This window comes from Plectrocnemia conspersa, unplaced genomic scaffold (assembly GCF_051122295.1).
Source record: "Plectrocnemia conspersa isolate PC_06_02 unplaced genomic scaffold, ASM5112229v1 ptg000008l, whole genome shotgun sequence".
Taxonomy (NCBI): Eukaryota; Metazoa; Arthropoda; class Insecta; order Trichoptera; family Polycentropodidae; genus Plectrocnemia; species Plectrocnemia conspersa.
Window position 1 is genome coordinate 21,386,746 of NW_028277172.1, and position 10,787 is coordinate 21,397,532.

Consider the following 10,787-nt stretch of genomic DNA (forward strand, 5'->3'; position numbering starts at 1 on the left):
CCATCGTGCTACCTAACGCTTTACTCGATAAAATTGTAAAAAAGAGGTATTTAATAAAACAAATAAATAGAGAGAAAATTAATGTACAACTTAATAATATTCCTGTTCTGGAAGTATTAAAGGACAAAAAAATTTAATCAAAAGAAAGGACATGAAGTAAATTTTTGAAAATATAGCAAAATATGGATGTAAAGTTACTCGAGTAGCAAACATTAAAGACTAAAACAAAAATAAATCTTCCCATGTTTTTTTATTGATATTGAACAAAACGATAACGACAAAGAAATAAATAAAATTGCTTAAATATTAAATACAATAAATTGTAAAAATTGAACAACTACAAACAAAAATGTAGATGAGGTGTTGATGAGGTGTATGACGTGTCAGAACTTCGGACACACAAAAAGCTGTTATTGTTATTAAATGCGCAGAAGATCATTTAACGGCAATAAAAGGAGTATGGGAGCCGAATTTAGATGTGTTATGGCCAAAACTGGTCAGCACGGGAGTGGCATTGCGTGGCGGTTTCGTCTCTCGACCGGCAAGCTTGTAAGGGTTCGGACGCGTGCCGTCGCGCGTCCGCCCCATTTTTGTAATGTAATCACTGTAACATTAAATAAATATTACTGCAGCGGCTCAATCTGTGTCTCATTGCCACCCGTCACCAACACACCGCTAAACTGTTGACGCCGACATGATACTCGGGACACATGGAGTCAGATTCAAAATGGCAGACACAGACGCCGCTGCAGTACAAAAGCCGAGCCGCTGCTGAGCTATTTGCTGCCACCCCACCGGTGCTTCCCTGGATCTGGATTCGAGCTGGCGGACCACCAAGACTATGGGCCTGCGCCTCCGACCATGAGCCGCCATCGTCAGCCACCGTCGCCGCTGACAGCCGCCGCCGCCGACCACGTGATCCAGGAAGCACCCGGCGCCACCACGCGCCTCCAGCGAGAAGCCACCGAAGTGCTGCCGTAGACCAGGCTCGAGTGGACCACGCGTGACTCGTCACGCACCCGTAGGGCTACGGCCCCGCGACTCCGAGCTCGAACCGCATGTTCGGAGCCCGTCACGCGCGCGCCCTGTGTAGCTGCACCGACGCACCACAGGGCCCCGAAAGGTGCTCCCGGACATGCCCGTTCTTCTCGCGCCTCCTGGAGCCCTACGCACCGCCCGGGTCTACACGTGTTCCACTCGGCTTGGAGCGAAGCACGCCGCGCGTCGCTGGAGGCCGCGCCGCCGCACCATACGTCACGACTTTGCCACTTTTGTGCCACCAGCATTTTAATCCTCAGCAGTGCCAAGGCTCCCATTCTCTCGCTCTAGTTGAATATCGCGATTGTAAATCGCTAGGGCGGGAGCTATATGGGAGCCGAATTTAGATGTGTTATGGCCAAAACTGGTTGGCACGGGAGTGGCATTGCGTGGCGGTTTCGTCTCTCGACCGGCAAGCTTGTAAGGGTTCGGACGCGTGCCGTCGCGCGTCCGCCCCATTTTTGTAATGTAATCACTGTAACCTTAAATAAATATTACTGCAGCGGCTCAATCTGTGTCTCATTGCCACCCGTCACCAACACACCACTAAAGGAGCAAATAAAAATGTAACCAATAAAAACAGATGAGAAAAAATTTGACTTAAGTGATTTTGGTGTAGGAAAAGGAATCCCAGATTTTTTCTTTACGGCTCAATCGAATCTTGACTTATCGTCTGATTTTTCTCCAATTCTGATCATACAGAATTATAATATATTTAAATAAAACTAACGCACCAATTTTTTATAATAAAAAAACAAACTGGGAAATGTTCAGGCGGATAATCGATTATTAAAATGGCAATAAGTATTTATTTAGATCACCAATTGATAACACTAAACTAAATAAATCAATGAAAGAACTGAAACAGAGTATTTTAAATTAAATAATTTAATAATCAATAAAACTAAACCACATATATTTATGTATATATTCGCACGCGTGCAGTGACATACAGGGAAAATATGTTTTAGTGTGGCAACATTAGCTGTCAGTGCTCGACGGTGCCACAATTACATAAGGTCGTATTGTACAACGATTTCAAACATGTCGCTGTTAATTCGCAGTGCAAATCGTTTCACAGGTAATTATAATTACAAATCAATTAATTTTGATAATATATTTGTTAAATTGTAAAAGTTACAAGTGTTTAAATATACATAATAATCTGCCATCCATTATGAGTATTTTTAGTTTCATGCAAATTATTAATTTTCGAAAATCATTATTTCATTTACAATTTTATTCCGTTGCATAAAATGTATAAACACTATTATTTTAGGATGCTCTAATTTAATCATCAGTCAACAAGTGAAACGTATTGGATTGTCAACCTTTAATAATGGATCGACACTTAGAACGTTGAAACCCTTCCAACCGATCAAAAATACTTTCGAAATCGCACGAAACTCTGCCTTGAACAATGTTGTAAGAAAAAATAATTATAAATAATTAATCTTGTATCATTATTATCATTATTATTTTGTATCTTCAGGTAAGAACTGCTGCTACTGCTCCAGCTGCCAGCAAAAGTACATCGTTATGGATGATGGAAAGAGGAGTGTCTGTTGCACTCGTCGCAATTGTGCCTATTGCTATTGCCTTTCCGTGTAAACCGCTGGACATCATACTGTCTGTTGCTTGCGTTGCCCACACATATTGGTAAGGATTTCATGAAAAATAAAATAAGTATATGATTAATAGCTTATTAGCCTGTAATTACTTGCTAGGTAAAAAGTTACATTATTACTAGATCATAAAATATCGTCACAATACCATATGTATTCTCATATGAAATTTATTCCTAGATGAAAATATTCCAAATCATCTAGAATATTTTCTAGAACAAGATGTTATATATTTTGAATAACTTACATATTGTAAATACGCTAACACAATGCGTTACAACAGCATGAACACAATCAACAACTACTAAGTTAGTAGCGAAACACCAAACTGAAATCAAAGTCTGTAACAGTAACATTTATTTTATTAATTATAAAGTATTATTACGCCATACTTAGCTTGATGTTATCTAAATTATTTATCACAATATTCATCTGCGAGATTAGGAAAATATGGAAAACCTAATCCATCGAAATTATAATTATAGAAAAATTATTAAACACGATAAAAATTGTAAAACACTAGGATCCATATGGAATTCGAATCCAAGTCTTTCAGGCATTGGTTACTTACTTATACCACTGGTTTATCATTCTCTTTTATTGTAAATTTTTACGCTTTCTTTCAATTAAAAAAAAATGTATCATTAATTTTTATGGGACAATAAATAAATCGAATTGATTTGATAAGTTAATATTTCTCAATATAAATTCTGTAAATATTTCTTCGAATCTCAGCGATAGAGTCTTTTCAATAAATTCCTTAAATTTAATATAAGCCCTTTTTCACAATCACAAATTTATTTATTAAGTCATAAATATAGTGGAATTCACACTGTGAGGAATTAAATATTCACTCACCATTGTGATTCACTTCACACTAATCCGAAAACTTCCAGGCGCATATACAAATATTATATTGTAAATAGTTTTTTTTTTATTTTCCGTGAAACACAAACTTTGCACCTTCTTACGTGTGTATTGTTATGTGATATTTTAACCAATTGGTGTTGTTTTAGACGTCGAAGATGTTGTCATAAATGCTGCGTCCATTTCTGAATCTCCCACTGTTTTTGTTGTTTCCTTGTCCTCTATCCAAAATTTTGCAATGTACATAAAATTTCATTTTAGTGTTTAAATTTACACTTTGGTAGGCAGTAAATGCATTAAAAAGGGCACAGTTGCATAAATATAAGTCAACCTTTTTCATCCACGATATATAGGAGAGGTACTGATCGGTGCGATCTACTCCTTTCGTATATTTATTATAATATACTATACAAATCGGCTTTTTCTAAAAAAAAGTGTTCTTCCATCCTTTTTTCCGGTATTTATTATTTCTGAATTATGTATAGTTGAAATCATTCTGATATACCTCGACTTTTTACCGTTTTTCACAGTTGCAATAATATTTCCCCATATCGTTTATATTTGGTTTAAAATATTCATAATTTTGCCTTTTTCAGATTTTATGGTAAACCCCGATTTTTCCTTATGGTATTACATATTCTATTTAAAATACCATTTATAAAAAAATTTATTCTCGAGCTTTTAATTTAGGGCTCTTTTTGTCAGCGTTTTTGCAATCAAATTCGCTGAGGAATACACACTCGTCAAGCGATGCAATTATTGATCAAAGCAGTTTTTTAAATATTATATACTGATTTATTTATTTTCTGCAGGGGTTTTGAAGCCGTCATCAGCGAGTATGTGAGACCAATATTATTTGGAACTGTACTTCCTAAAGTACTGCACGTCGCTCTCGTTGGTCTTATGGTAACTACACTCGGAGGCCTTTTTTACTTAATATTCAACGATATCGGACTTGGCGCCACCATCAAAAGATTCTGGGCGATTAAATCGTCGTAAACTTGAACTTCTTTTATGATATAGTATTAAATTTATTATTTATTGTTCATCGATCAGTTCAAATTTACATTCAATAAACATCAAATGTAAATATAATCGATTTGTAAGCACTATAGGGATGTTTATAATAAAATAAAATCAAAGAGTAAACCATTCATTTTATTAAATAACATATTTATTTATACGTCAACAATATAAATAGATTAACAAACTTTTCTTATAACAATATTAAAGCATTTCCGATTCGAGAATATGAATAATATAATAAAATTGATTTAAAATAATATACTATTATTGTTTTTCATTAACTATTTGATACATTATTTTGATAAAAAATGGAAAGAGCGTCCCATTGTTTTCGATGAAGCAAAATATGTGGTCTTCTATCGCGCATGTATTCCACAGTTTCTTCAGGAGTCCATTTATTTCTCTAAAAATATATATAAAATATGAATAAATTGATAAAAATATATATTGGGTGATTCAATAGAATAGTACCATCATTAAATAGCATCCGACCAACGTGGCACTTCGCGTTCTGCCAGCCTTACAGTGTACGTAGACAGTTCCATTTCCTATGTGATCACTATTGTCCAATATTTTAGAATTTTGCGGTAGAAATCTATTGATGAATTTGACGCCTTGCAACAGTTTTTCTTGACATGGTGTTTCAAATATGTCAGTGGTTGCAAGTTGTAGGAATTCGATGTTGTGTTCTTTCCATTTCTGAAACATCACGACATTTAATTGTGATGGATGGATTAACGATGAAATTTTACAACTATCAGAAATAGAGAAAATTATCATAGCCTTTTTTTGTTAAAAATTAAATTTGTACGATTTTTTAAAATGTTTTACAATGGCTGCATATTTTTATACCACTGCATAAGAAAGGGTGGATCAGTGTACAAGTTTTTGGTCATTTTTAAAAAAGTACTATGACCGGAATAAAATTAAATACACTTTAGTATATCTATTTTCAAGAGTTAATGCACAATAATTCAACGTGTGATTATATAGTCACAAAATTTGAGTGGGTCATCAAATTTATCGAAGAATAAAAGTTTAGTACAGTGATTCACATATGTTATTCTAGCAAGTGTACAAGTGGATTTGAAAGCTCCGAAACAGCGCGAGTTTTGTAGTACTCTTTTGGACGAGGTCAGACACATAAGAGAAAATTGTACAAAATAGCCTTACTTTTATTGAGCCTAAGTTCACTATTAATAGCTAAAAAATGAGAGTGGAATTAAAAGTACAGATCTTTTATCAAAATAAGATGTGAGAAAAGTCTATGATTATCGGTGCAAGAATGCAAATGTAGACTTCTATTCCTGAACTGTATTTCTTAAGATTATCAAGTGGGTCCTGCATTAGCTGTAAAAAATGAAAACATGATAAATTATTATATGGTATTTCATAACTTATTACCTCATGGTCGTTTGAGAATATTTTCAATTCGTAAGTCTCGTTCATAGAAACGACGCCTTTGACGTTTTCCTCATCTACCAACTGTGAACAAATATTTAATTAATGAGATTTATTCGGCTTCAAGGTTAAAAACGGCGCTAATACGTGACCAGCATGATAATTTAGCGGATAAAAGTAAACAAAAGTAGGACAAGCATACCTTTCGAGTCATTCCCCTGAAGGGCAGAGCTCCTAGTATCACCGTCTCGTCCATTCTGTCGAACCAGCGGCGGGCGGAGATCTTTTCCATGAACACATTGTAGCACAGCGTCGGATAGAAAGTGATCCGCGCGAACATTGACGACACCTGGAAAGGGACGAGAAACGCGACCAGTCAGACGGGCGGCCAATCGCCAACTGTCGGAAGTGAAAGCGGTCAGAGCCGAAAGAACTTTCTTCGCGGCCTTGGCCGAGAAAATGCAAAGATAAACGTCATCTTCCGGATTGTTTACATTTCGGTGATGATTGTTGCACTTACCATTATTTTAGGATGATATTATCATTCAGAAACTACACTGCGCCGCTTTGACAGTTTAAAGGTTATCGAGACTCAGTGTTGCCATATTCGATATTTGTTTCAGCATTTTCTTTTCAATAATAAAAATTAAATCAAATTTTCAATAATAAATAAACAAAAAGCGTCAATCAGAGTTCTAATTTAAGATTATTATTCTTTATCTAAGTAAACCTTTTTAAATTATGTTGTTCTAACAAAAACCAAACGTGTTTATGCAGAAATTGAGCATAAATATCGATTACAGTTGAAACTAACTTGCATTCGTTTCAAACCGCTCACGCAAGCCCTAGTGCAAGCTCCGACACAGGCAATCGGGCATCAGACTAACACTAGTACTTCAGCTTAGGATCCAGCGCCATGCCTGTGCTCGAAAAAACAAAAACACTCGCGCAAGCCCATTGGTATTAAGGCCCTACAAGTCCATCCCATCGGGTGAGCTATTGGATTTTTTACGTCCAGAAGAGCGGTCCGTACCTCCTGTAGTACTATTTATTTTTAAAAGTTGACTAAGCATGTTCTCCGAGTGTCTATGATCGGGTTCTTAATAGTTTGCGTTATCATCATCGTTATATCTCCATCCCCCAGGAACGCCCGCACGTCTCCAATGACTTAGATAACTTCGCGAGGAATGTCAATACTTCCTCTGAGAGTCCCTCCTCTTCCTAAGGAGTCCATATTACTCTCCCACTCTGGTGTGACGGGCCTTCAGCGTATGGCGAATTTACTTTGCTAGGGGCCCAAGGTGTTATTATTTCTGAAGGCCCTTATATAATGCCCTCTATGAGGGGGCTCCTATGAAAATATCTCCAATAATTAATGATAATTTATTTTATACATTTATATAGATAAAAATAATTTATTTACGGTAAAAAAAGTAATCAGATAATAAAAAAATAGATCTTAACAAATATAGAACTAGGTATAAAAATAACTATAAATAAAATATAAATTACTAGGCTTATGAGTATTTTTGTAATAAATTTTGAAATTATGAATACTTCTGCCATAAATTGCCACTTTATATTTAAATTTATTTTTTATATTGTACTATTAAAAATCATTTCAGATTTTCTTAAATTATGAATGTATTAGAAAAATGTTCATAATATTATTAAAATGTAGTAGTCTCTATCTAACAACATTATTTAAGTAATTTATAAATCACTTCGGTAATAATATATTTAGTAACCAAAACCATAACGACTATTATATATGGAACATCTCTAGCAGTTTAGTTTGAATGGTCACGTTTGATTTTGACAGTTATCTTGTGCTGTGACCTTTCTTGTTCTCACGGGGTAATTTTTGATTTTCCATTTTAAATTCAAGTTCATTTCCGTCTTATGAGTTTATTTCAATTTTTAAGTTGTTCAATAATTGTTTCAACATGGATAGAAACATCGATTACAATTCAGTGGATGAACTGATTCAAGCTCAAAGCACTCAAGTGAAGGAATTAAAACAAGTGATATCACTCATAAGCGATCGTAAATATTTGGGCAACGATATGAAAAGAGTTTCAATTATGATCAGAGATATCAAACAGAACATGGAAGTACTTCGAAAAGAAAGGAAGAGGTGCAGTAGTATATTGGCACAAATAGAGAACTGTCATGAAACAACAAGTAATATTCAAAGAAAAATTTCTCACATAGAAAATAACTTTCCTAACAAATTCAATAAAATATATTATCCCAACGAAATGATGGAGAGTGTAAGTTGATTTTATTTTATAAATATATGTTATATATGTATGATATATTGATTAAATATCATTTTATCTTTTAGACGTTGAACGAAAATGTAACTGATACTCCGCAGCCTTCGATTAGAAGACATCTTGATTTTATGGATAGTTTTACTCATAGTGCTCAAAAACAGCAAATACAACCACAGCTTATAGAAATGCCATATTTAACGCAATCAGAGTTTCAAAGTATACCAGGGTATGCTAAAAATCATTTAGATCAAGTATTATGATTTATTAATATTGCTTCAATTTGTTCAGGTACATGCGCGGTAGAGTCACATATGAAAATTTAAATTTGTTCATCGATAAAATCAACAATTGCCTCGAGGAAAAGTATAAAATAATAAACATTGGAAAGAATAACTTAAAAAAGCGAACGGATATTGATAGATACATATCGTACAAACGACAAGAATGTCCTGATACAAAAGGTATAATTTAAAAGGTTTTTTACGATCGAATAATATCATTTTTTAATTACGTTTTATTTTTAGGTAAAACGTTCTTTACACAAGATGATCTTAAATACACTCTCGGCGGTAAAATTGATAAACATACGTTTAATTTACTGACAATGTTAAGACACACTCGGCACATTCGCGAAGTACGCCATGAAGGCTTATTGAGATATATTAAACAATAAGTAATCCAATTAAGATTATGTTTTTATTGATATTCATAGTATTAATTTGAATATGATATATTTAAATATCGAACTTGATTATATTTTTATTGATCTATAAATTTTATAGTCAATGCTATTTAGTTATACTTAATACAATATTATTATAAATTATATTCATTTCTAAATATAAAAATAAATGAATTATAAAAACTAGCTACTTTTTATTTGTAATAATGAAATTCTTTATTAATTTCCGGTTTTTTATAATATATTAATAGAGAGGTGAATCAGCCTCTTATATATTTGTCGTATATATTGTCTTATTTAAAACACGAGTTCACTGTAAATATTCTCCATCGTTAAGAGAATCCCTTTGTGGCGAAACAGTCACGGATATCATAAATTACCACATCCGTGACATTTCCGAAAATGCAATACGAACTTGGACTAGCGAACGTCGCTTTCTAAAGGCGTAGACTTATTTCGCCGTTCTACGAAGCGACTGGCTGGAAGATCGCTGCACATATGCGATTGGCCAGCAAGCCTTATAGCCCTAAAGTATACAAGTCCGGACTCTGAGTCAGAGAGTAAAACAGTCACCCAGTCAGAGTCACCAGCAGCCACCCGAAAAGACCAACAGACGCGCCTCTACCGACAGACGTGAAGAGACAATCTGGAACTCTCGAACGACCATCGCTGCAAGAAGAACTACCTCCTGACACTCGCTGAAGGCAGCCACAAGAACCATGAGGATCCTCCACGGGCATCATCACCTGCGTCAGCTTCACCACCAACGTTAATCATCCGTCGCACTCATGTAAATATTGTAATAAAATTAGATTCACATTGAGTCTCATTGGCCACGAGGCCAATCAACCCTAAGGCCAAAATCAATTAATAAGGAATTATTTAGAGTATTTTAAAAAATAAGCTCCTTAATTAGCAGTATAATCTACCCAGTGATGTCCCTAGAGTATGTGCCACTCATTGGCAGAGTTAAAAATAGCGCTTTTACTATTTTTCGAAGTAATATTTTTAAATTACATTACATATTATAGATATGTGTAAATTGCTGACAAAGATCCTCACTAGCCACATTCTGTACAAATATGATCGAAAAAGCCCACATTATTGTCAAATAATTATGTAAAAGATATCTATTACCATCATTACAACAGAAAAAATAATATCAATTTAAAATTCACTTACAGGATACCATAAATTGACGGATGGCAATAAGATACAGATTGCGCCGCTGCAATAGTATTTTTATTGAATATTATTACAGCTACATGTTGTTTACAAGTGAACGGGGGGGCGCGGGCCCGCCAGTTTCCATGAGAAGAGTGTCCGTTACGCCAGTATTACTGGAGTGCCGGTAAGTTTTGGCCATATTGAAATCTAAATAAATATATTAATATAAATAGGCCCCCTACGATACTATGAAAATTGACAAGATAATGAAAGTGCAAGTTTTGTCAATTGAGTTAAACGAAAGTGCTGCAACTGACACCATTTTTTAAATTGAGAAATTCATTTAGTCGATTTTTTATGTTGATTTGCTCAAGTACTGCTCGTTATGTGTGTTTGGACGACATATGTATTTTAATATCTACTATATTATTTAAATTTAAATAATTATCTAAATACCTACATATCCATATATGTACATACATATGTAAGTAGAACGTCTTGTAAAATATATTTTTAATTTGTATTTCATTCGCGAGATTTTAGTAAGACAGATAATCAGAAAAATAACCGTGAGAATTGAAATAGATATTACATATAATTATTAAAAATAGAAAAAGGCACGTATTTTTTATGAAAGTGTATTTAATTTATCTAATATTTGAACCGTATTTGAACTGAGCAAATATCTTCATCAAGTTTCCT

The 10,787-nt window shown here is 34.3% G+C and overlaps 3 protein-coding genes across 7 annotated transcripts; 2 read left to right on the forward strand and 1 right to left on the reverse strand.

Moving 5' to 3' along the window:
• The first annotated feature begins 2,007 nt into the window (after window positions 1-2,007).
• On the forward strand, window positions 2,008-4,679 carry SdhD (succinate dehydrogenase, subunit D). The gene is made up of 4 exons (XM_088189896.1): window positions 2,008-2,119; window positions 2,318-2,463; window positions 2,531-2,697; window positions 4,343-4,679. Exons 1-4 carry the CDS (start codon window positions 2,083-2,085, stop codon window positions 4,527-4,529), a joined length of 537 nt encoding a protein of 178 aa, XP_088046022.1. The 5' UTR covers window positions 2,008-2,082; the 3' UTR covers window positions 4,530-4,679.
• On the reverse strand, window positions 4,671-6,569 carry PTPMT1 (protein tyrosine phosphatase, mitochondrial 1). 3 transcript variants are annotated; one of them, XM_088189892.1, is made up of 5 exons: window positions 6,478-6,569; window positions 6,160-6,306; window positions 5,961-6,041; window positions 5,028-5,255; window positions 4,671-4,959 (listed from the first exon to the last, which is right to left on the reverse strand). In XM_088189892.1, the coding sequence occupies exons 1-5, from the start codon at window positions 6,478-6,480 to the stop codon at window positions 4,834-4,836; spliced, it is 585 nt and encodes a 194-aa protein (XP_088046018.1). In that variant the 5' UTR covers window positions 6,481-6,569; the 3' UTR covers window positions 4,671-4,833. The 3 variants fall into 3 exon arrangements, with proteins under 3 accessions (XP_088046018.1, XP_088046020.1, XP_088046021.1); XM_088189894.1 differs by having other exon boundaries at window positions 6,160-6,403; window positions 6,478-6,562; XM_088189895.1 differs by having other exon boundaries at window positions 6,160-6,356; window positions 6,478-6,555.
• A 1,159-nt stretch (window positions 6,570-7,728) lies between these two features.
• LOC148233397 (SKA complex subunit 1-like) lies at window positions 7,729-9,047 on the forward strand. Of its 3 annotated transcripts, none has more exons than XM_088190112.1 (5): window positions 7,729-7,814; window positions 7,883-8,230; window positions 8,305-8,462; window positions 8,525-8,697; window positions 8,761-9,047. In XM_088190112.1, exons 2-5 carry the CDS (start codon window positions 7,904-7,906, stop codon window positions 8,907-8,909), a joined length of 807 nt encoding a protein of 268 aa, XP_088046238.1. In that variant the 5' UTR covers window positions 7,729-7,814; window positions 7,883-7,903; the 3' UTR covers window positions 8,910-9,047. The 3 variants fall into 3 exon arrangements, with proteins under 3 accessions (XP_088046238.1, XP_088046240.1, XP_088046239.1); XM_088190114.1 differs by having other exon boundaries at window positions 7,760-7,814; window positions 7,912-8,230; XM_088190113.1 differs by lacking the exon at window positions 7,729-7,814 and having other exon boundaries at window positions 7,829-8,230.
• Window positions 9,048-10,787: the final 1,740 nt, after the last annotated feature.

Coding starts and splice junctions, on each gene's coding strand:
- SdhD (XM_088189896.1), top strand. CDS start 2,083: ATGTCGCTGTTAATTCGCAGTGCAAATCGTTTCACAG. Junction 2,120..2,317: donor CAGTGCAAATCGTTTCACAG/GTAATTATAATT, acceptor CTATTATTTTAG/GATGCTCTAATTTAATCATC. Junction 2,464..2,530: donor ACTCTGCCTTGAACAATGTT/GTAAGAAAAAAT, acceptor TTGTATCTTCAG/GTAAGAACTGCTGCTACTGC.
- LOC148233397 (XM_088190112.1), top strand. CDS start 7,904: ATGGATAGAAACATCGATTACAATTCAGTGGATGAACTGATTCAAGCT. Junction 8,231..8,304: donor CCAACGAAATGATGGAGAGT/GTAAGTTGATTT, acceptor TTTATCTTTTAG/ACGTTGAACGAAAATGTAAC. Junction 8,698..8,760: donor AGAATGTCCTGATACAAAAG/GTATAATTTAAA, acceptor TTTTATTTTTAG/GTAAAACGTTCTTTACACAA.
- PTPMT1 (XM_088189892.1), bottom strand. Junction 6,042..6,159: donor TCAGGGGAATGACTCGAAAG/GTATGCTTGTCC, acceptor ATTTGTTCACAG/TTGGTAGATGAGGAAAACGT. Junction 4,960..5,027: donor TCGGATGCTATTTAATGATG/GTACTATTCTAT, acceptor ATATATTTTTAG/AGAAATAAATGGACTCCTGA.